At 46.0% G+C, this 25,265-nt stretch overlaps 1 protein-coding gene across 3 annotated transcripts in view; it reads left to right on the top strand.

Moving 5' to 3' along the window:
* The window catches only part of LOC119975888 (probable cation-transporting ATPase 13A3), a 186,432-nt gene that overhangs the window by 114,968 nt on the left and 46,199 nt on the right, over positions 1-25,265 (top strand). For all 3 annotated transcript variants that reach the window (XM_038815806.1, XM_038815804.1, XM_038815805.1), the window contains 4 exons: positions 3,406-3,423; positions 3,516-3,669; positions 4,339-4,459; positions 16,550-16,674. In XM_038815806.1, the coding sequence (XP_038671734.1) occupies positions 3,406-3,423; positions 3,516-3,669; positions 4,339-4,459; positions 16,550-16,674 (418 nt within the window). The remainder of the gene's footprint in view (positions 1-3,405; positions 3,424-3,515; positions 3,670-4,338; positions 4,460-16,549; positions 16,675-25,265) is intronic.

Genomic DNA, 25,265 nt, shown 5'->3' with positions numbered 1-25,265 from the left:
AACAGGTCTCGCCGGCAGAATCTGAGAATCATTGGGCTCCCGGAGGGGGCTGAGGGAGTGGATGCCACGGCATATGTGGCAGACATGCTGCAGAAGCTGGTGGGGGATGATTTCTTCCCGCGTCCGTTGGAGCTGGACAGGGCACACAGAGTGCAGGCTAGGCAGCCACGAGGTTGGGGGGGGGGGGGGTGGCGATGGTGGTCAGGCTCCATAGGTTCGTGGACAAGGAGCGGGTTCTACAGGGGGCAGCAGGGTGGCATGGTGGTTAGCATAAATGCTTCACAGCTCCAGGGTCCCAGGTTCGATTCCCGGCTGGGTCACTGTCTGTGTGGAGTCTGCACGTCCTCCCCCTGTGTGCGTGGGTTTCCTCCGGGTGCTCCGGTTTCCTTCCACAGTCCAAAGATGTGCGGGTTAGGTGGATTGGCTATGCTAAATTGCCCGTAGTGTCCTAATAAAAGTAAGGTTAAGGGGGGGTTGTTGGGTTACGGGTATAGGGTGGATACGTGGGTTTGAGTAGGGCGATCGTGGCTCGGCACAACATTGAGGGCCGAAGGGCCTGTTCTGTGCTGTACTGTTCTATGTTCTATGTTCTAAGAGCACGAAGAGCTGCTCATGGAACAACAGTCTCCTGCGCATCTACCAGGATCTGAGTCAGGAGGTGGCCAGAAGGAGGGCAGCCTATAGAAAAGAGATTCTGTTTAAAAAGAAGGTCAAGTTCGGGCTACTTTTCCCGGCGCGGCTTTGGGTCACATACCGGGAACAGCAACATTATTTTGACGACCAGAAGGAAGCGATGGACTTCGCTAAGGGGCATGGACTGGTGCCGCCTGAGGACCCATGGACTCAAGTTAGAGTGTATTAAGGGATGTTTACATTTTTTCGCAGATTGCCCTTCGTGTTAGCGATGTCGTTCAGCATGCTCTTTTACTTAAAATTGGGGGTGTTCTTGTGTTTGTGTTTGCCTGTTGAAAGTTTTAAAGTTAAAGCCAAAGTTATAGTTAAAGTTTAAGTTGTTGGGTACTGGGGGGCTGTTCGGGTTCTCTTTGCTTTTTTTTACTTCTTCTGGGAATGTTGGGAGGGGGGGTGGGTGGTAGCGCCCACCTCATTACACAGTTTGAATTGCACTATGGTGGGAGCGAGCTTTGTTCTTTGTTTGTTTTCTCTCTGTTTCGGTCCCAGAGCGATTGCTCGAACAGGGCTGTTCTGGGGAGGTGGTGTTGATGGGCGGGGGAGCGGGGGGACAATAGGTGGGAGACATGGTGGCGCCGGAGTTGAGAGCCACCAGGCTAGCTACTTTGAGCTAGTCAACGGGAGCAAGGTGGGGGGTGTGTATACAGCCAGTATATGGCAGTGGTTAGGTTACAAGAGGTGTGTTCGCGCACTTACGGGCTCTGAAGGCGGATGTAATGTTGCTGCAGGAGACGCATTTGAAAGTGGTGGACCAGATTAGATTACGGAAGGACTGGGTTAGCCAGGTCTTCCATTCAGGGCTTGACGCTAAGACCAGAGGAGTTGCGATCATGATTAACAAACGGGTTAAATTTGAGGCGGACAGCACAATTGCTTATGGGGGGGGGGGTAGATTTCTCATGGTCCGGGCCAAGCTTGAGGGGGTGAAGGTGGTCCTAGTGAATGTTTACGCTCCAAACTGCGATGATGTAGATTTCATCAAAAGGCTGCTGGGGAGAATCCCCGACTTGGATTCGCACAAGTTGATTATGGGTGGGGACTTTAATACAGTCCTCGATCCCGACCTGGACCGGTCGTGCTCCAGAACGGGCAGGGTCCCGGCAATGGCAAGAGAACTGAGAGGGTTCATGGAACAAATTGGGGGGGGGGGGGGGGGGGGGGGGGGGGGGGGTAGACCCCTGGAGAATCAGAATAGTGCCACAGGATCTTTTACATCCAGCTAAGCAAGAAAATGTGATGTTAGTTTAATGTCCCCCCCAAAAGATGGCACCTCCAGCAATGCACTGCGGTCTTGGTACTGCATTGGAGTGTCAGTCTTGATTTTTGTGTTCAAACCTTGTGATTCATAGAGGAGTGTGCTGTCAACTGAACCACAACTAACACAGTCTGTGAAGATTCTCAGGTCAGGATTATTTTAATTCTTAGCTATTACATTTGTGGAGCATATCAGTCACTTATTCCTTCTTTCTATAAGTAGCACTTAATGGTTTCCTGCATTAAGTTTCACGTGTTATTATTTTGTCCACTTGTGTGTCCTGGTCTGTGAATGACTGTAGCATGCACTGCACATGCTACGGTAAGTTTTTTCTGGTGTTTGACACTCAAACCATTAGCCTCAATGGAACCACTGGAGGCAGACACCTGAAAGATAAGTTAAAATGTTATTTACTTGTCTTCGTGTGAAACCAGGACTGGCAGCAGTGCACCACTTTAAGGCTGTGGGCAAGAGTGCTATATTTTAAAGTTGTAGGCTCAGGTGGTGGTCTACATTAAAGCACAAACCTCTCCTGGCCATCGCACTTTCCCATAACAATCACCCTGCACAGCAACCTCACCAGCGTCCCCCTTGGCTGCTATTTGAGCTAATTGATCTTGCAGCCGTTCCATGGTTGCAAACTGGTCTAGGTATAAAAATGGTGGCCAAAGTTCACCAGTTTGATTCAATGAGATGGGCAGAATAGTTTGGGCGTGCCTTTATTTCTAGATCATTGTTTTTACTGAACATTTCTTTATTTGGAGCGGTCATGTTGCTCAGCTCTTCCCTTTTCGATATTCAGTTTTAGATTTTGAGGTTTCGGAATGTATTTATTCTACATACTGAGCATTATATCATTAAAGTTGTCCATTTGCCTTCCACGGAACATTGTTGAACAACAACCAAACCTATTCGCTGAAGTTGTTCCTTATTTCATTGAACATTAAACTTATAGAACTAAACACCAGGTTTCTGGTCCTGGATATTTCCGACTCCTGGATCACATTAAACTTTCCCTTAGACTGCTATTTTCTGTACTTTTGCTCAATTGTTTACAGATCAAAATACCAGATCAAAATTAGGATTGTTTCTTTTGACTTCCTTGATACACCGGATCAAGAAGTATGCATGCACTACATATGCCAATTCTGAGTCTAAGGGTTTTCCTGATTTAGATGTTTTTACGCAATGTTTCTGTTATTTAACTTCTATTAATTAATTAATTGTAAATTGTAGGATGGATTGTACATGAGAAATGCCACATGAAAACATTTTGCGGTGTTAAAACATTTGGCTTAGAGTACACCGAGCAGCCTGCACTGTTAAGTATTCTATAAAGACACTCTGAATGTGATTCTTCGCTGCCATATTAGCAGTATAAATTTAACCAGCATTCATTTATAACATGTTTAAATTGAAAAATTCAATATAATGTACTTAACATTCTATTTGTTTTGCAGGAAATGTATGATCTCCCAGTAAGTACACTTTTTTTTAACCAGAAAATCAAATCTGTTTTTATTCAGAAACGGTTATTATGCTGATACTTATTCACATTATTTCTGTGCAGGCATCATATGAAATAGGTATCGTAAAGCAGTTTCCATTTTCTTCTGCTTTGCAACGAATGAGCGTTGTAGCCAGAGTGCTGGGTGCAAAACATATGGATGCTTACTTAAAAGGTGCACCTGAGATGGTTGCTAACTTATGCAAGGCAGAGACAGGTAAAGTATTAGGTACAATTTGCTAATTTGTTTTTATGAGTTGTTGCCCTGTATTGTAAATTGACCTAAATTGAAATCAATGTTCTGATAGAATACTTCTAAATTCTATGAATTCTATGACATTTGGAAGAGTAGAAATTTCTGTGCAAATGTTTGACCTGTTCCTTTCAAATTCCTCTGCTTTACCGTGATGTGGATGTTAACCTATTTTGTTATAAATTGTTTAACACCCTATTAAGATAATGGGGGGAATATTGATAGGAGTATATCAATATGAGCGGCACAATGGTTAGCACTGCTGACTCACAGCACCAGGGACCCTTGTTCAATTCCGGCCTTGGTGACTGTGGATTTTGCACATTCTCCCTGTTTCCTCTGGGTGCTCCGGTTTCCTCCCACAGTCCAAAGATGTGGAGATTAGGTGGATTGAGCATACTAAAATAACCTATGTGTCCAAAGATGTGCAGGTTAGTTGGGGTTATGGGGATAGGGCAGCGGAGTGGGCCTAGGCAGAGGGTTGGTGCAGACTCGATGGGCTGAATAGTTTCCTCTGCACTGCAGGGAATCTTTGATTCTATATTCTTATGTTTAACATTGTACTTGCAAACTGTTTGATTTAAAGGTTGTTTGTTGCCCAAATGATGATTTTCTGTATATTTTATTTTTCAGTTCCTAACAAGTTTTCTGAAGTATTGAATATTTATACAAAACAAGGCTTCAGAGTCATAGCACTTGCTCATAGGAAATTAGGATCTAAACTAACTTGGCACAAAGTGCAGAATGTCAGCAGGTAATAGAATTAATTTTCAGCTTCATGTATTATTTCAAATTGAGATTGGTGTGTGGGCATGGTTGGGTTAAACTATAAATGTAAATAATGAGTGCTTGTGAGATTTTTGTTCCACAAGCTTATTTTCCAAATTCGGGATTGGTTTTGTGCCTGAACCTGACAAGAAGCGCGGTCCAGCTGCCGGACATGGGCAAGATTTAGGGTGTCAGAAGACCACCATCAGGGATCTGCAGGCCCCAGGAATCATATGTGTTGAAGAATTATGCATCCTGGGGTCAGACAATTTAAGTTTTACTTGCTTTTGCAAAACACAACATCATTGATGCACACTATCAGGGTGATCATGCTATTCTCTATTTCCTGGGGTCATTTTTTGCGGACACCAGAAATATAGAGAGCAGAAATTCCACAATGAACGAAGAACTAGAATCACATAAATTTTTAAAATAAGGGCATATGCTGCCCCTCCTTTGCTGCCCCCGCTCCACCTTCACCCCTCCCCATTTGTCCGAAATAGAAGCTCAGAATCCTCTGCAACATTTCAGCATAATGGCCTGGATAGAATGGACGTGGAGAAGATATTTCCACTTGTTGGAAAAACTAGAAACAGAGGACATAATCTCAGACTAAAGGGACGATCCTTTAAAACAGAGATGAGGAGGAATTTCTTCAGCGGGATGAATCTGTGGAACTCTTTGCCGCAGAAGGTTGTGGAGGCCAAATCACTTCGGGGTCTTTAAGACAGTGATGATCAGTCTTTGATTAATAAGGGGATCAGGGGTTATGGGGAGAAGGCAGGAGAAAGGTGATGAGAAAAATATCAGCCATGGTTGAGTGATGGAGCAGACTTGATGGGCCGAGTGGCCTAATTCTGCTCCGATGTCTTGTGGTTTTATGGAATGGAGTTGTACTCACTGTAGTGTGTAAATTTATATATAGCAAGACCCAAAGAGACCCTGCATAATTGAATGACTAACTGGATTTCTCAGCAATAAAACTTAAATTTTGGGAGAGTGGGGAAATAGAAACTGTTGATGTTTCCTTGTTCAAATATCATTTTTTTTTCAATCCTATGTAACAAATTTTAACTTCTAAATAGAAACAATTCTCTGCCCCAAAGATTTGAATACATCAATTTTTTTGAATGTATATTCAGCATAAATATAGAAATTGTAAGACCATTCAGCAATACAATTATGAACATACATGCAAAATAGTAACAGGAGTAGGCCACTTGGCCCCTTGAACTTGCTTCACCATTCAATAAGATTGTAGCTGATTTGAATATACCTCTACTTCACATCTGTCTTCAATAACATATCACCACGGACTTCGGTGGCGGCCATGGAGGATTAGGTCGCACATTTGATAGCTCCCGCCTGTGATGGACTTTTGGACCTTTTTCTCCTGTGTTTCCCCAGATTTTATTGGATGAATCAGTGGAGAGTGAGACGGTGAGGAGAAGTCCCCCTCCAGTGCATGGAGAATTGGACCAGAAGTGGCCGTGTGAGAAGACAAAGTTTTACAAGAAAGACGTGAGCAGAGCTGGCAATGTGGGAAGACATGGCGGAGAAGCAGGGCTGCGGGGAGATGGCGCAGTGGTCGACGGAGCAGCTGGTGACGTTTTTTGAAGAATGCTTCGCCAAGCTTAAGAAGAACATGCTGGACCCGATCAAGGCTTCAATTGATCAGGTGGTGCAGAATTTAGAAATCCACAGACGTGCGATCCAGGAGGCGAAGCAGAAGGTGTCTGAGCACGAAGAATACATAACCTTGTTGGAGACCAAGATGGAGATGATGAATGACTGCCAGAAAAGAATGCAGGAGAAGCTGGAGGCCTTGGAGAACAGGTCCAGGAGGCAGAACCTGAGAATCGCCAGCCTCCCGGAGGGCAGTGAGGGATCGGATGCGAAGGCCTATGTGACGAACATGTTGAGGAAGTTGATGGGGGCTGAGGCGTTCCCTCGGCCCCTGGAAGTGGATAGAGCGCATAGAGCCCTCACGAAGAAGCCCCGAGCGAACGAGCTGCCGAGGACGATGGTGGTATGCATGCACCAGTTTCTGGACACGAAACACATTCTGCGGTGGGAGAATTGTGAGCTGCGCATTTATTAAGACCTGGGCACGGAGTTGGCCAGGAGGTGAGCCGGGTTTAATCGGGCAAAATCTGCCCCCTTTAAGAAGGGGGTGAAGTTCGGGGTGCTGTACCCAGCGCGTCTGTGGGTCACATATGAGGACCAGGAATTCTACTTTGAAACTCCGGGGCGGTGCATTGACTTCATCAAGGAAAAAAGACTGGATATGAACGAAAGACACTGGAGCTTTGGGGAGAGCTTTGCAATGGCCGGGGTCTAAACTTAACTTTGTTTTACTGGGAGCTGGATAGAGGGGGAGGGGGGGGGGGGGGTTCTGTGGCTGTTTTCCCACTGTTTTTTCTACTGTTTGCTTACTGGTGAATGTGATGCTTTGAATATGTATGTCCTGGGGGGGGAATCGGGAGACAGTCAGTTTTGTGCCATGGGTTGACTCCACGCGAACTGGAGTCTGGCCTAAATAGGGGGGGGGGGGAGTCTCCCTTCCATGCTGATTACATGGAACGTTGGAGGGCTGAATGGGCCGGTCAAGAGGGCTTGTGTGTCCGTGCATCTGAGGGGGCTGAAGGTGGGCGTGGCAATGTTGCAAGAGACATACCTAAAGGTTACAGACCGGACTAGATTGAGGAAGGGGTGGGTTGGCCAAGTATTCCACTCAGGGCTGGTTTGAAAGACTAGGGGTGTAGCGATTCTGATTAATAAACGGGTGGCCTTTGAGGCAGGGAGAATCGTGTCAGACATGGGGGGGGGGGGGGGGGGGGGGGGGCAGGTACATAATGGTGAGTGGGAAGTTGGAGGGGTTGCGGGTGGTACCCGTGAACGTATATTCTCCGAACTGGGACGATGTGGAATTTATGAGGCGGGTGTTAGGTAAGACCCCAGACTTAGAGTCACATAACTTGATCATGGGGGGGGCGATTTTAACACAGCCATTGATCCAGAATTGGACTGGTCAAAATCTAGGACAGGGAGGGTGCCAGCCGTGGCAAAGGAATTGAAGGGGTTTATGGAACAGATGGGAGGCGTAGATCCATGGAGGTTTGGACAGCCAAGAGCGAAGGAGTTTTCTTTTTTCTTCCATGTCCACAAGGTATACTCCCGCATCGACTTTTGTGTTCTGAGCAGGGCTCTACTACCGCGGGTGCCGGATACTGAGTTCTCAGCAATCGCAGTATCAGATCATGCCCCACATTGGGTGGATCTATGGGTTAGTTTGGAGAGAGGACAACGCCCGTTATGGAGGCTGGATGTGGGGTTGTTAGCAGACAAAGCGGTCTGTGGGCAGGTGAACAAGTCCATCCAGAACTACCTGGAAACAAATGATAAGGGGTCTCTGCAGCAGCAGTCTGGGAAGCTTTGACGGCCGTGGTCAAAGGGGAATTAATCTCAATGCGGGCCCACAGAGAAAAGGTGGAACGAGCTGAGAGGGTTAGGCTAGTGGGGAGATACTCCAGGTGGACAGGAGATATTCGGAAGCCCCGGACGCGGGGTTACTGAAGGAGCGGCGGAGGTTACTGTTGGAATTTGAGCTGTTGACTACAGGAAAGGCGGTGGACCGGCTGAGGGAGGGGGGGGGGATCTATGAGTATGGGGAAAAGGCAAGTAGAATATTAGTGCACCAGTTCCGAAAAAGGGAGGCGGCCAGGGAGATAGGGAGAGTAAAGAGTAGAGGTGGGATCATGCTCCTGGACCCAGCAGGGGTGGATGAGGTGTTTAAGGACTTTTACAGTAAATTATATGAGCCGGGAACCCCCTGCTGGGGTGGAGGGGATGAGGCAGTTCTTGTGTCAGTTGAGGTTCCCAAGGGAGGATGAGGATCTGATGGAAGGGCTGGGAGCCCCAATTGAAATTGAAGAAATAATGGAGGGGCTGGAGGGCATGCAACCTGGCATGGCCCCGGGGCCGGACGGCTACCCGGTGGAATTTTATAAGAGGGTTTCAGAGATATTGAGCCCACTGCTGGTGAGGGCATTTAATGAAGCAAGACAGAAGGGAGTCCTCCCCCCAACAATGTTGCAGGCCTCGATTTCATTGATCCTGAAACGGGAGAAGGATCCGGAGCAAGGCGGGTCATACAGGCCAATTTTGTTTCTGACTGTGGATGCCAATCTGCTGGCTAAGATATTGGCCACAAGGATAGAGGATTGTGTCCCGGGAGTGATAGAGGAGGACCAGACGGGGTTTGTAAAGGGCAGGCAACTCACGGCCAATGTTCGAAGACTCCTAAATGTTATTATGATGTCCTCAGAAGGAGGGGAGATGGATGTGGTGGTCGCGATGAATGTGGAGAAGGCTTTTGATTGGGTGGAGTGGGATTACCCGTGGGAGGTGCTGGGAAGGTTTGGGTTTGGCGAGAGCTTCATTGGCTGGGTGCAGTTGCTCTATCAGGCACCAGTAGCTAGTGTGCGTACGAACCGGTTGAGGTCGGCATATTTTAAACTACACCGAGAGACGAGGCAGGGGTGTCCCCTATCCCCGCCATAGAGCCACTGGCCATGGCATTAAGAGCCTCCAGGTGCTGGAAAGGACTGGTTTGGGGGGGGGGGGGTGTTGTGGAGCACCGGGTTTTGCTTTACGCAGATAACTTGCTCTTGTATATCTCAGACCCGTTGGAGGGGATGGGGGGATGTTATGTGGATCTTAGTGGAGTTTGGTAATTTTTCGGGGTATAAATTGAACATGGAGAGGAAAAGTGAGATGTTCGTGATCCAGGCGAGCGGGCAGGAGAAGAGACTGGGAGAGCTGCCGTTTCGAATGGTAGGAAGGAGCTTTCGATATTTGGGAATCCGGGTGGCTCGGGAATGGGAGGCACTGCACAAGTTAAACCTATCCTGGCTTGTAGAACAAATGAAAGAGGACTTTTAAGAGATGGGACATGCTCCCGCTATCACTGGCGGAGAGGGTACAGACCGTGAAAATGACTGTCCTCCCCAGATTTCTGTTTGTCTTTCAGTGTTTCCTCATCTTCATCCCGATTTCATTGATCTTTTTGAAACTGCTGAAAAAGGCTATCTTGGGCTTTGTGTGGGCGGATAAAACCCCACAAGTGAAGAAAGTGTTGCTGGAGCGCAGTCGGGGGGGGGGGGGGGGGGAGGGTGGGTTGGCGCTGCCGAACTTTTGTAATTACTACCGGGCAGCAAATATAGCCATGATTAGGAAGTGGGTAGTGGGGGAGGGGTCGGTGGTTGGCGAGGGGGTCGGTGTGGGAACGAATGGAGGCGCCGTCATGTAAAGGCACAAGTTTTCAAGCACTGATAACTGCACCTCTCCCGTTCTCGCCGGCCCGATACTTCACAAGTCCGGTGGAGGTGGCGGCTCTGAGAATCTGGGGTCAGTGGAGGAGATATAAGAGAGTGGAGGGAGCATCGGTTTGGACCCCGATTTATAATAACCATCAGTTTGTACCGGGTAGGCTGGATGGTGGGTTCCGGAGATGGCAGAGGACAGGAATTATGAGGCTGGGAGATCTATTTGTAGACGGGAGCTTCCCCAGCTTGAAAGCCTTGGAGGATAAATTTGAATTGCCAGCACGGAATGGGTTTAGGTATCTGCAGATACAAGACTTTTTGAGAAGGCAGGTTCTGGCCTTCCTGCTGCTGCCGTCACGGGGTACACAGGACCGAGTAGTCTCCAAGACATGGGTGGGAGAGGGGAAGGTATCAGACATCTACCAAGAACTTATGGAATCAGAGGAAATTCCGGTGGGGGAGCTGAAGGGCAAGTGGGAAGACGAGCTTGGGGGCGAGATAGAGGCGGGTCTGTGGGCGGGTGCCCTAAGCAGGATTAACACATTCTCATCATGTGCCAGGCTTAGCTTGATACAATTCAAGGTAGTCCACCGGGCACACATGACGGTGGTCCGGATGAGCAAGTTTTTTGGGGTAGAGGACAGGTGTACGAGGTGCACGGGAAGTCCAGCAAATCATGTCCACATGTTTTGGGCATGCCAGGAGCTCAGAGGGTTTTGGCAGGGTTTCGCTAAGGCGATGTCCACAGTACTGAAAACACGGGCGGTGCCAAATCCCGAGGTGGCGATCATTGGAGTTTCAGAAGAGCCCGGAGTTCAGGGGGTGAAAGAGGCTGACATCTTGGCCTTTGCCTCCCTGGTAGCCCGGAGACAAATCTTATTAATGTGGAGGGACTAGAAGCCCCCGAGTGTAGAGACCTGGGTTAGTGACATGGCTGGGTTTCTTAGTGTCGAGAAAATAAAGTTTGCCTTATGAGGGTCAGTGCTCTGGTTCATCCGGAGGTGGCAGCCGTTCGTCGACTTTCTCGGGGAAAATTAAAATGTCAGCAGAAGTAGAATTCCAAAAAAAAGGCGGGTTGGTGGAGGGCAAGACTGTTGTTTTATTGTTGGGTGGGGTGAAGATTGTGATGGGGTGGAAATGTTTATTGTGCCATGTTTATGTCATTGTTATCATTGTTATTATAAAAATTGCAAATACCCTAATAGAAATATATTTTAAAAAAATAACAGATCACCACCTTGCTTATCAAGAATCTATTTACCTCTGCCTTAAAAATAATCAAAGACTCTTCCTCTACAATATTAGGAAGAGGGCACCAAAGGCTCACAGTCCTCTGAGAGAAAATTCTTTGCCTCACCTCAGTTTTAAATGGATGACCTCTTATTTTTAAACAGTGACGCCTAGTTCTAAATTCTCCCACTGGAAGAAACATCCTTTCTATATCTGCCCTGTCAAGATCCCTCAGGATCTTGTATATTTCAATCAATTCTTCTCAACTTTTACTCTTCTAAACTCCAGCAGATGCAAGCCTAGCCTGTCCAATCTTTCCCCATAAGACAAGGCAGCTCTTCAAGTTATTAGTCAAATAAACCTTCTCTAAGCTGCTCTCAATGCATTTACTTTCTTCTTTAAATAAGAAAACCAATACTTCAATGGTGAGGGTGGATATGATGAGCGGAAAGCAACTAATGAAAATCATATGGGTGCAACGGAGGAACAAAAAAGGCTCTAAAACTGTAATGGGTGTTGTGTACCAACCTCTTGTAGCAGTTCTGAAGTGCTGGATTGTCTAAAGGCTGAAATTAGGCAAGTGTATTAATGGGGGACATACACATAGATTGGGAGTGGCAGACAAGCACCTGTCAGAAAGGTAGTGAATTTCTGGAATGTGTCCGGGATAGTTTCAGGCAGCAGTATGTTCTAGATGTAACAAGGGGACAGGCAATATTAGATTTAGTTATTAATAATGAGCCCAATTTAATTAGTAGCCTAACTGTGCGCGAGCACGTATCAAATACTGATCACAACATAATTGAATTTAGTGTAGCATTTGAAAATGAAAAGCATGTTTCAGATACACTGACTTTAATGGGATGAGGCAGAGACTGTTTATGGTAAACTGGGAAAATCTGTTAATGGATTAAACGACTGAAGATCAGTGGAGAATATTTAAAGAAACATTTAACGAGATACAGAGCAAGTATATACCCCTGAGAGGAAAAGGCTCCGTTTCACAAAACAAAATAGTCATGGACAACCTTGAAGAGGTTAGGGCAGCATAAAACTGAAAGAAAGGACTTACAAAAATGCAAGACACAGCACAGACCAGGACGAATGGGACAGGTACAAGGGCCAGCAAAGGGTCACAAAGGAACGTATAAGAGCTACTAAAAAGGATTATGAAAGGAAACTTGCAAGGGACATCAAAAGCAAGAAGAAGACATTTAATAGTTATTTAAAGGGAAAATAGATGGTGGAGCAATGTAGGCCCACTAAAAGCTGAAAATGGAGATATTGGCCGGGATTCTCCGACCCCGCGCCGGGTTGGAGAATCCCTGGGGGTACGCGAGAATCGCGCCCCGAAGCCGGCTTTCCCATTCTCCGGCTCCGATTCTCCGGCGCCCGTGGGATTCCCGCCACGCCGGTCGGGGGCTGTTGACAATGCCCCCTCCGTCCTCAGCGATTCTCCGGGCCCTGATGGGCCGAGTGGCCGACGGGTTTGTCCGATTCCCGCCGGCGTTACTCAGGTCCTACACGGCAGGACCTGGAAGGTGAGTCTGCGGGGGCCGTCCTGGAGTCGGGGGGGGGGCCTCCACGGTGGCCTGGCCCGCGAGCGGGGCCGACAGATCGGTGGGTGGGCTGGTTCCGTGGAGGCCGATTTTACTCCACGCCGGGTCCCTGTCGGGCTCCGCCATATTACCCGAGGGCCGGCGTGGAGAAGGGAACCCCCGCGCATGCACGGAAATATGCTGGCCGTCTGGGTGAGTGGCAGCCGACAGCGATTGGAGATAATGGGTAATTGCTCAAATTGACAGGGGATGACTAGTGGTGTACCACAGTGATCTATGTTGGGGCCTCAATTATTCACAGTATTCATAATGACTTGATGATGGCATAGAGGTCATATATCCAAATTTGCAGATGTTACAAAGTTAGGTGTTATTGTAGACAGTCTAGATTATAGCATAAAATTGATATTAACAGACTAGGTGAATGGGCGTAATTGTGGCAGATAGAATTTAATGTAAGCAAGTATCAGGTTATCCATTTTGGATCAAAATAAGGAGAGAGCAGAGTACTTTCTAAAGTATTTTTCTGCATGCAGCTCAAACAGATCATTTAGTACATGAAAAGAAAATACATAATAGCGGCTTCAGGTGCATAGGTTCTTAAAATGTCAGGAACAAGTGCAGAAAATACTCACCAATGACCTGTATAATTGAAGGATAACCTATCTACTTATTCAGTGTCTCTCACAATAATCTATAACATTGTTAATAAAAGCTTTTAAAATATCCCCTATGATAGATTTAAGCTAACTGTCCTTTAGTTTCCTGCTTTGTCTCCGTCCCTTTTTGAATAAGTGTTATGTTTTGTATTTTAGAATCTAATGGAGCCATCTCTGAATCTAGGGAATTTGGGAAAATTAAAACCAATGCACCAACTATCTCACTAGCCTTTTCTTTTGAGACCCTAGGATATAGTCCATCAGGACCCCTCGAATTGTCAACTCACAGCTCCGACAATTTGCTTAGTACCACTTCTCTGGCGGTTGTAATTTTCCTGTGCTTCTCTCTCCCTTCCATTTCCTAATTTACAGATATTTCTAGGATGTTACTTGTAGCGTCTATAGTGAAGACCAATGCAAAATAACTGTTAAATTCATCTGCCATCTCCTTATTTTCCATTTATAATGAATGACCTGTTGATTCCTTTTTTCCTCTTTATTTTAGCTGCTTTCATTTTGATCCATGAATGCTTAATAGACATAAATCTTTAAGTTGAGTAGGGGAAGTAAGTAATTGAAGTTACAAAAGAGAACACTGTGCTAGCTTCAGACAGCAGAACTCCGACTTTTCGGCACCTGAGAAATCGGTGGGACACGGTTCGATTGGTGGCTGGTGGCCAATGAATTGGTCAAAAGGCCGGATTCTGCCCAGTAATAGGTGGTGATTGGATCCTACTGAGTGGGATGATTTTCAGAGAGCTAGGGGAAGGACAGTTGGAGACCTAGACGCTCAGAGGAACGGACCTGCTCCCTCTGTCTCTCTCTCTTATGTTTTCTTCTGAAAAGCTGCTGTATTTATAAAACTGCAGAGACCTGAATGAATCTACAGTGAAAATCATTACCGAATGACAGCAGAAACCGCGAACTGAAAGAGTGAATTGAAGAAAGGTGTGCTAGAAGACCACCATCTGAAACAAAGACTCTTTTATCGTTTTATTTATTATTTTACACCCTTCTTCTCCCCTCTGTGTTTGTTCGTCTGTCTTGTAGGTGTGTGTAGAGGGTGGGGGCAAGTTAAGGCGATGGTTAGGAATTGTATAACAGTTAACCTGTTGTATTTGTTGCATATTTAGTCATGGTTATTGTTAATAATAAACTTAGTTGTGTTTAAACTTACAAACCTGGTGACTGCAGTTATTGGGCAGCCAAGGACCAAAGACTTGGGTGTTTTTCTAAGAATTTATTCATTTCAATTGTTTTGAGACTCCGGTTCAAGTGGGGCTAGAATTGACCACACACTAACCCAGGGGGTCATAACACCAGCGTTCTCTTAATTTTTTCCTCATTAATCTTTTAGTCATTCTCTGCTCTTGACCTGCCATCCACCGTTGCGCAATTATATGTTTCTTCTTTAAAGTTGATTTGACTTGGGGATGGGGGATTGAGCCTCTGGGGGTTGGTGGCGGGTGTTGCAAAGTGCTTTTGAGCTTGGTGCGGTGTGTTCAGGAGTGGGGAGTGGGAGAGTCCCATAGGGATGGGTTTGTAGGTGTGTAGGAGCAGTTGGTGTGGGTCTGTGAAATAGTTACTCACAAGTTAGAAGAGATTTTAATTCTTCGATTTCATTTTTGGTGTAAACCGGTTGGAACCATCTAACATTTCTGATTTAAATCGCATTTTCAGATGGGACCCAGGGTAATTGTCCAGGAGAAGCTTGCACTCTGAAGTTGCCATGCAAATCCTGCCTGCGAACATTCAAAGGCGATCCCCAGCGCCTCTTTGTGTTACCGTCCCCCAGTATGAAGCCGGGGTGCTCGGATGTTATGGCTCTGTGAAGCATCTTAGCATTATATATATACAAACTGTTGTATGAAGTCTTGCAAATCAGTTCAAGTTTTTTAAATCACGCATTTTTCTGTAGTAATTGTACTTGTGAAGGACTAGCATAGTGAACATCAAAATTTTATATATTCGCAAGTTTTATTGTTTAAAGCAGTACAGTGTAGTAAAAATGTTAGTATGCAGGTGAATCATTTTGAACAGATTTCATAGCATCCCTACAGTACATAAAGAGGCCATTTGGCCCTTTGAGTCTGCCCCGACCCTTCGAAAGACAACGCTACCTAGGCCCAATCCCCTGCCCTGTAACCCTAAGCCTAAGGGGCAATTTATCATGACCAATCCACCTAACCTGCGCATATTTTGACTGGGAGGAAACCGGAGCACCTGGAGGAAATACCCACAGACATGGGGAGAATGTGCAAACTCCACACAGTCACCCGAGGTTGGAATCGAATTCGGGTCCCTGGTATTAAGAGTTAGCAGTGCTAACCGCTCTGCCACCATATTTATGAGAACGTTATTGAAATAACCATAAATTTAAGCCTCTGTGCAGCCATTTTGCATATAGCAATTAGAATGCAGGGTAATGCTGCTAATGTTGCAGCTATTTGATGCCAGGTTTTACTTTGAGGTCCAGGCAAATGAGCTTCACAGGAATTCTAGGTGTAAAGAGCCATTGAAATGAAATGAAAATCGCTTATTGTCACGAGTAGGCTTCAATGAAGTTACTGTGAAAAGCCCCTAGAGCAGCATTAAAATCGGAGGTTTATATAAAGATGATCCAGGACGTTTTGGGCTATTGACTTGATATTTTATAAGTGAATTTAATCAATCTGTATTCCAGAGTTTTACAGTACTGGTTGAGCATCCCTTATCCAAAATGCTTGGGGCCGAGTGTGTATCGGATTTTGGAATATTTCAGATTTCAGAATTAATTTTCAATGGGGCGAAACGACCTGTTCCCGGGACCTGCGCACGTGCGGTGTGTTGGGACCTGCACATCGCCCGGGAACCTTCCCAGAGCCTTGTGGGATTTTCCACTCGTGACGTCACTTCGCTGCTTGAAAAAAAGTGCGGATTTTGGAATTGTTCGGTTTTCAGAATTTCTGATAAGGGATGCTCAACCTGTACTAAAAACATTTTTATTGATAAAGAGGTGAATTAAAATAACCCTATTAGCCCTTTGTGATGCATTCTGTTAGTTGTGCAGTTTGAATAAATGATAAAAGTATTTTTTAAAAAGAGTAATTTCATTACTCATTGTTTGCAGGATTGATCTGACGGCCAACTCTCTTTGACATTACATGTTTTATGAATGCTATTTTATTTTCTCTATAATTTGGAATGGTGGAAAGTGTTTTTCTAATACTTAAAAGTAATAGGCAACTTCTGTTCTTTTCTGTGGCTACTGCATTTTACATGGTATTTGCATTGTGAAATTGAATGCTTAAAACTTTTACAGGGATGTAATTGAAAGCAACATGGAGTTTATGGGGCTTCTTATTATGCAAAACAAGCTAAAGCCTGATTCGTCTCATGTCCTTGAAGAACTCAGAAAAGCTAATATTCGCACAGTTATGGTTACAGGTAATGTCTTTTGTTTCCTGCAACTGCAATTATAAATGTATTTTACATCTTGCCAGGATTTTAGTAATTGCTTTATAGAACTTTAAAAGCCCTTTTATATAGATCACGTGCTGTCTTTTATAAAGGCAGTAGCATAGCAGTACTAACACACTGGCAAACGACAACTTAAAGTGACATGACCTTCCAAGTTTTCAATAACAACGGGGAACACAATATTGTGGAAGTCAGAGGCATGGAGAGCAAATGCCTTTCTCTCAGTAGCCCTGCACTGGCAATCAATAAATAGTGGTTTGCTACACAGATTAAAATGTTTGTGCTGGTACGTTTCTGCGTGAGGGTAGCTCTTCTGGCTGCCTGCTGTAACATTTGTGACTAATGAAAGTGTCCTCATCATTTCAAAACCAAAAATTAGTTGTTACAATTATGAGGTTTATAAGATTATGTTTTGGGTCAATACCTTCAACTTAAGGTAAAATAAAGAGGGTCATGTAACCTATTCCAAAATCTGCTGTGTATGGTTGATTGAGATTAGAGGGGGCCTAGACTGTTTTACTGGGAGGAAGATGCAAGATGTTTACACTTGAAGATCTTGGCAGCAGCCTGTGTGTTAACGGTGGATAGGCTGTGAGTTTCAAAAGACCCAGAAAAGTGTTGAGAATGTTAGATTGCAACCATTTGTGTTGTTCATGAGGCACTTGATAAGGTGCCAAATGGTTATTTTATAAGATAAAAACATATGGTATCATGGGTGATATATTAGCATGGATACGAGGACTGGCTAATTAACAGGAAGCAGAGTTGGGATAAATTGGACAATTTCAGGTTGGCAAACTGCAACTAGTGGAGTGCCACAGGGATCAGTGCTGGGACCTCAACAAGAGAGAAAAACATATTTGACCACATTCTCACCAGCCTGCCTACCGCAGATGCATCTGTTCATGATAGTACTAGTAGGAGTGACCACCACATTGTCCTTGTGGAGATTAAGTCCCGTCTTGCAGCAGCCAGCCATTGGATACCGGCAGGGGCTGAGCCTATCGGGAGGTGAGTGGTAAGTTTAAATTACTTACCTTTGCAGGGGTTGCAGTCAGTTGGATTTCGGCGGGAGCTGGGATACTTCAGCTGGTGAGTAGATTTGTCAATTTCAATTGCAGCAGCCAGCCATTGGATACCGGCAGGGGCTGAGCCTATCGGGAGGTGAGTGGTAAGTTTAAATTACTTACCTTTGCAGGGGTTGCAGTCAGTTGGATTTCGGCGGGAGCTGGGATACTTCAGCTGGTGAGTAGATTTGTCAATTTCAATTGCAGCAGCCAGCCATTGGATACCGGCAGGGGCTGAGCCTATCGGGAGGTGAGTGGCAAGTTTAAATTACTTACCTTTGCAGGGGTTGCAGTCAGTTGGATTTCGGCGGGAGCTGGGATACTTCAGCTGGTGAGTAGATTTGTCAATTTCAATTGCAGCAGCCAGCCATTGGATACCGGCAGGGGCTGAGCCTATCGGGAGGTGAGTGGTAAGTTTAAATTACTTACCTTTGCAGGGAACAGGAAGTTTGTCCCGTGGACTTCTGGGAAGGTTTACCCCTCCCTAGTTAATAAATTCTGGTGGAGAGGAAACCCGAGACACTACACGTGTAGTGTCTCCCACCCGCCCTCCTCCTCTAACCTAATAATAAGACCCATTGGGGTGAGCAGGTGAGTGCCTTATTACATTATTATTTCTCTTTTTCTTATTTGTTAACCAGAACTAGGTTGGAAAAGACTATAGCAGAGGTCTCCAAGTTTTTTTAACTGAAATTTATACAAAGTAATAAATTAATTAACTAATCAGAGATGGCTGGGCAGGTGATGTGCTGTAGCTGTATGATGTGGGAGCTGGCTGTTCCCCTTGTGAATGGCAATGACCACATCTGCAGCAAGTGTTGGTTGCTGGAAGATCTCCGGCTCAGAATTGATGATCTGGAGTCTGAGCTTCAAACACTGCGGCACATCCGGGAGGGGGAGAGTTACCTGGACACTTTGTTTCAGGAGGCAGTCACACCTGGGAGATTAAGTAATTCACATTCAGTAACTGATCAGGGACATCAGAGTGTGACTGTAAGTGAGGCAGGCAGAGGGAACCTGAGTTCAGGAGTGCAGGAGCCTCAGCCCTTGACCTTGTCCAACAGGTATGAGACTCTTGCTCCCTGTATGGATGAGGAAAGGGGCTCTGGACAGGATGAGCCAACTGACCACGGTACCATGGTGCAGAAGGCCATTCAAGAGGGGGGAGTAAAAAGACAAGTAGTTGTTATAGGGGATTCTATAATTAGGGGGACAGATAGTATCCTATGCAAGCCGGATCGGGAGTCTCGCATGGTGTGTTGCCTGCCCGGTGCCAGGGTGCGGGACATCTCTGACCGGCTTGAAAGGATACTGGAGCGGGAGGGGGAGGATCCAGTTGTTGTGGTCCACGTTGGGACTAACAACATAGGTAAAGCTAGGGTGGAGGACCTGTTCGGGGACTATCAAGCTCTAGGAAGAAAATTGAAGTACAGGTCCTCAAGGGTCATAATCTCTGGATTACTGCCCGAGCCACGTGCCAATTGGCATAGGGATAGGAAAATTAGGGAAGTAAACACGTGGCTAAGGGATTGGTGTGGGAAAGAGGGATTCCACTTCATGGGACATTGGCATCAGTTTTGGAACCGGGGGGATCTGTACCGTTGGGACGGTCTCCACCTGAACCGATCTGGAACCAGTGTTCTAGCGAAGAGGATAAATAGGGTGGTCAGTAGGACTTTAAACTTCTGAGTTGGGGGGAAGGGAAAGTGAAAGCGACAGGGAGCAGGGAGTTAAATGGCAAGATACGCAGGAGGATAACATGTAGGCAGGTGGATTTAAGCTTGAGGCAGACTAGGAATGCAACAAAAAGGAAGGATAACTTTGGACATCTTAGGACTTCCAATATCTGTACTGATAAGAAAGTTAACATTAAGGCACTTTACCTGAATGCTCGTAGCATTTGTAACAAAGTAGATGAACTAATGGCACAGATCATCGTGAATGATTATGATGTGGTAGGCATCACAGAGACATGGCTGCAGGGGGTTCAGGACTGGCAGTTAAACATCCAAGGATATACAACCTATCGAAAAGACAGGGAGGTGGGCCGAGGGGGTGGGGTTGCCTTGTTAGTTAAGAACAAAATTAAATCTATGGCACTAAACGACATAGGGTCGGATGATGTGGAGTCTGTGTGGGTAGAATTGAGGAACCACAAAGGCAAAAAAACCATAATGGGAGTTATGTACAGACCGCCTAACAGTGGTCAGGACCAGGGGCGCAACATGTACCGGGAATAGAAAAGGCATGTCAGAAAGGCAAGGTCACAGTGATCATGGGGGACTTCAATATGCAGGTGGATTGGGTAAATAATGTAGCCAGTGGATCCAAAGAAAAGGAATTCATGGAATGCTTACAAGATGGCTTTTTGGAACAGCTTGTCATGGAGCCCACAAGGGAGCAGGCTATTCTGGACCTAGTGCTATGTAATGAACCAGACTTTATTAAAGATCTTAAAGTAAGGGAACACTTAGGAAGCAGCGATCATAATATGGTTGAGTTCAGTCTGCAGTTTGAAAGAGAGAAGGCAAAATCGGATGTAATGGTGTTACAGTTAAATAAAGGTAATTACGAGGGCATGAGAGAGGAACTGGTGAAAATCAACTGGAAGCAGACCCTAGCAGGGAAGACAGTAGAGCAAAAATGGCAGGAGTTTGTATGCATAATTGAGGACACTGTACAGAGGTTCATCCCCAAGAAAAGAAAGATTATCCAGGGAGGGATTAGACAGCCATGGCTGACAAAGGAGGTCAGGAAATGTATCAAAGAAAAAGAGAGATCCTATAAAGTGGCCAAAAGCACCGGGAAATCAGAAGATTGGGAAGGCTACAAAAACAAACAGAGGTTAACAAAGAGACAAATAAGGAAGGAGAGGATCAAATATGAAGGCAGGCTAGCCAGTAATATAAGAAATGATAGTAAAAGTTTCTTTCAATACATAAGAAACAAACGTCAGGCCAAAGTAGACATTGGGCCAATTCAAACTGATTCTGGAAGGCTAGTGATGGGAGATGAGGAAATGGCTGGAGAACTTAATAAGTACTTTGCGTCTGTCTTCACAGTGGAAGACGTTAGTAATATCCCAAAAATTATAAAGGGTCAGGGGGCTGAGTTGAGTATGGTTGCCATTACAAAAGAGATGGTGCTAAAAAAGCTAAAAGGTCTTAAAATTGACAAATCTCCTGGCCCCGATGGGCTACATCCTAGAGTTCTGAGGGAGGTGGCTGAAGAAATAGAGGAAGCGTTGGTTGAGATCTTTCAAAAATCACTGGAGTCAGGGAAAGTCCCGGACGATTGGAAGATCGCTGTTGTAACCCCCTTGTTCAAGAAAGGATCAAGACAAAAGATGGAAAATTATAGGCCAATTAGCCTAACCTCGGTTGTTGGTAAAATTCTAGAATCGATCGTTAAGGATGAGATTTCTAATTTCTTGGAAGAGCAGGGTCGGATTAGAACAAGTCAACATGGATTTAGTAAGGGGAGGTCGTGCCTGACAAACCTGTTAGAATTCTTTGAGGAGGTGACAAGTAGGTTAGACCAGGGAAACCCAGTGGATGTGGTCTATCTGGATTTCCAAAAGGCCTTTGATAAGGTGCTACACAGGAGGCTGCTGAGTAAGGTGAGGGCCCATGGTGTTCGAGGTGAGCTACTGGCATGGGTTGAGGATTGGCTGTCTGACAGAAGGCAGAGAGTTGGGATAAAAGGTTCTTTTTCGGAATGGCAGCCGGTGACCAGCGGTGTCCCACAGGGTTCAGTGTTGGGGCCGCAGCTGTTCACCATATATATTAATGATCTGAATGAAGGGACTGGGGGCATTCTAGCGAAGTTTGCTGATGATACGAAGTTAGGTGGTCAGGCAGGTAGTGCTGAGGAAGTGGGGAGGCTGCAGAAGGATCTAGACAGTTTGGGAGAGTGGTGCAGGAAATGGCTGATGCATTTCAACGTGAGAAAATGTGAGGTCTTGCACTTTGGAAAAAAGAATCCAAGCATAGACTACTTTCTAAACGGTGAGAAAATTCATAATGCCAAAGTACAAAGGGATCTGGGAGTGCTAGTCGAGGATTCCCTAAAGGTAAACATGCAGGTTGAATCCGTGATTAAGAAAGCGAATGCTATGTTGTCATTTATCTCAAGAGGGTTGGAATATAAAAGCAGCGATGTGCTACTGAGCCTTTATAAGGCTCTGGTTAGGCCCCATTTGGAGTACTGTGTCCAGTTTTGGGCCCCACATCTCAGGAAGGACATACTGGCACTGGAGCGTGTCCAGCGGAGATTCACACGGATGATCCCTGGAATGGCGGGTCTAGCATATGAGGAACGGCTGGCGTTCCTGGGATTGTATTCATTGGAGTTCAGAAGGTTAAGGGGAGATCTAATAGAAACTTACAAGATAATACATGGCTTAGAAAGGATGGACGCAAAGAAACTGTTTCCGTTAGGCGAGGAGTCGAGGACCCGTGGGCACAGCCTTAGAATTAGAGGGGGTAAATTCAAAACAGAAATGCGGAGACATTTCTTCAGCCAGAGAGTGGTGGGCCTGTGGAATTCATTGCCGCAGAGTGCAGTGGAGGCCGGGACGCTAAATGGCTTCAAGGCAGAGATAGATAAATTCTTGATGTCGCGAGGAATTAAGGGCTATGGGGAGAATGCTGGGAGGTGGAGTTGAAATGCCCATCAGCCATGATTGAATGGCGGAGTGGACTCGATGGGCCGAATGGCCTTACTTCCACTCCTATGTCTTATGTCTTATGGTCTTATGGTCTTCACAATGAGGATACCCTATACAGTGTTGAGTGGCGCTACCACCATGCTAAATGGGACAGACTTTGAGCAGATACAGCAACTCAAGACTATGCATTCATGAAGTGTTGTGGGCCATCAGCAGCAGCAGAATTGTATTCTATCACAATCTGCTTCCTCATAGGTTGGCAAATCCCCCACTCTAATCATAGAATTTACAGTGCAGAAGCAGGCCATTCGGTCCATCGAGTCTACACCGACCCTTGAAAGAGCACCCTATTTAAGCCCATGCCTCCACCCTATCCCAGTGACCCCAACTAACCTTTTTGGACACTAAAGGGCAATTTAGCATGGCCAATCCACCTAACTGCACATCTTTGGACTGTGGGAGGAAACCGGAGCACCAGGAGGAAACCCACGCAAACACAGGGAGAAAGTACAAACTCCACACAGTCACCCGAGGCCAGAATTTAACCTGGGTCCCTGGAACTATGAGGCAGCAGCGCTAGCCACTGTGCCATCATGCCGCCAAGCCTGTGGATCAACCCTTTTTCAATGAACGGTGCAGGAGGGCATGCCAGGAGCAGCACCAGGCATACCTAAAAATAAGTTGTCAACCTGGTGAAGCTACAACACAGGACTAATTGTATACCAAACAGCACAAGCAGCAAGTAATAGGCAGAGCTAAGCAATTCCACAACCAACGGTTCAGACCTGAGTCCTGCCACATCCCGTCGTGAATGGTGGTGGACAATTAAACAACTCACTGGAGGAGGAGGATCCACAAATATCCCCATCCTCAAAGATAGAGGAGCCCAGCACATCATTGCAAAAGATATGACTGAAGTATTCGCAACAATCCTCAGCCAGACGTGTCAAATGGACGATCCATCTCAGCCTCCTCTGGAGGTCCCCAGCATTACAGATGTCAATCTATAGCGAATTTGAATCACTCCATGTGATATAAAGAAATGACTGAAGGCACTGGATACCATAAGACTATGGGTCCTGATAATATTCCAGCAATAGCACTGAAGACCTGTGCTCCAGAACTTGTTTCAGTTTAGCTACAGCACTGGCATCTGCCCGGCAATGTAGAAAATTGCTCAGTTATGTCCTGTATTCAAAAAGCAGGACAGATCCAAACCGGCAATTACCGGCCAACCAGTCTTATCTCAATTGTTAGTAAAGTGATGGAAGGAGTCGTCGATAGCGCTACCAAGTGGCACTTGCCTAGCAATAATCTACTCAATGACACTCCGTTTGTGTTCCACTAGGGCCACTCAGCTGCTGGCCTCATTATAGCCTTGGTTCAAACATGGCAAAAGAGCTGAATTCCAGCGGTGAGGTGAGAGCTTACCACCCTTGATATCAAGGCAGCCTTTGACGGAGAGTGGCATCAAGCATCCATAGCAAAACTGGAGTCAATGGAAATCGTGGAAAACTCTTGCTGGTTGGGGTCAAAACGAGCACAAAGGAAGATGGTTGTGGTTGTTGGAAGTCAATCATCTCAGTTTCGGAACATCACTGCAAGAGTTCTTCAGGGGAGTGTACAAGGAATAACTATCTGCAGCTGCTTCATCAATGACCTTCCTTTTAACAACAGGTCGGAAGTGGGGAAGTTCGCTGATGATTGCACAATATTCAGCACCATTCATGACTCCTCAGATATGGAAGCAGTCCATGTCCAAATGAATTAAGACCTGGACAATATCTAGCCTTGGGCTGACAAGTTGCAACTACCATTTGCATCATATGAAAGCTAGCCAATGACCATCTACAACAAGAGAGAATCTACCATCATTCCTTGACATTCAATGGCATTACCATTGCTGAACCCCCAACATCAACATCCTGGGTTTACCATTGATGCAAAACGTGAAGTGGAGTAGCCGTATGGATACTGTGGCTCCAGGGGCTAGTCAGAGGCTAGGAATCCTGCAGCAAGTAACTCACTAACTGACTCCTCAAAACCTGTCCACCATCTAAAAGGTGCAAGTCAGGAGTGTGATTGAATGCTCTCCCTTTGCCTGGATGAGTGCATCTTCAACAGCACTGATGAAGCTTGAGGCCATCCAAGACAAAGCAACCCACTTGATTGACATCTCATCTACAAACATTTATGTTATCTACCACCGATGCGCAGCAGCAGTGTGTACCATCTAAAGGATGCACTGCAGGAACTCACCAAGGCTTCTTAGGCAGCAGCTTCCATGACCGCTACCATCTACAGGACAACAGCAGCGGGTACATGGGAACACCACCACCTGGAAGAACCCCTCCAAGTCACTCAACATCCTGACTTTGAAATATATCACCGTTCCTTCACTGTTGCTGGGTCAAAATCCTGGAACTCCCTCCCTGTCATCACTGTGGATGTACCTACACCACATGGACTGCAACGGTTCAAGAAGGCAGCTCACCACCACCTTAATGAGGGCAATTTGGGGTGGGCAACAAATGTTGAACTGGCCAGCATGCCCACATTCCATGAAAAAACAAAAATAATGTACTGAGTGATCCGGATCCAATGGGGTATGGCCTAATTTCTGAACTCCCAATGAAATCTATGGACAGAATTCTCCCAATTTGAGGTAAGTGTAGTATCGGGTGCAGGACCGTGGAGCGTTTCCTGTTGCGGCAACTGGAGCGACAACGCGTCAAATCCTCAAGCCCAACCAAAACGGGGAGGTCTCACCCTCCACGTTCTGGGAAGCGCTTAAGGCCGTACTAAGAGGGGAAATCATAGCC

Source organism: Scyliorhinus canicula, chromosome 13, assembly GCF_902713615.1.
Source record: "Scyliorhinus canicula chromosome 13, sScyCan1.1, whole genome shotgun sequence".
Classification (NCBI taxonomy): Eukaryota; Metazoa; Chordata; class Chondrichthyes; order Carcharhiniformes; family Scyliorhinidae; genus Scyliorhinus; species Scyliorhinus canicula.
Note: the sequence above shows the minus strand (reverse complement) of the source record. Positions and strands in the feature narration are given on the sequence as shown.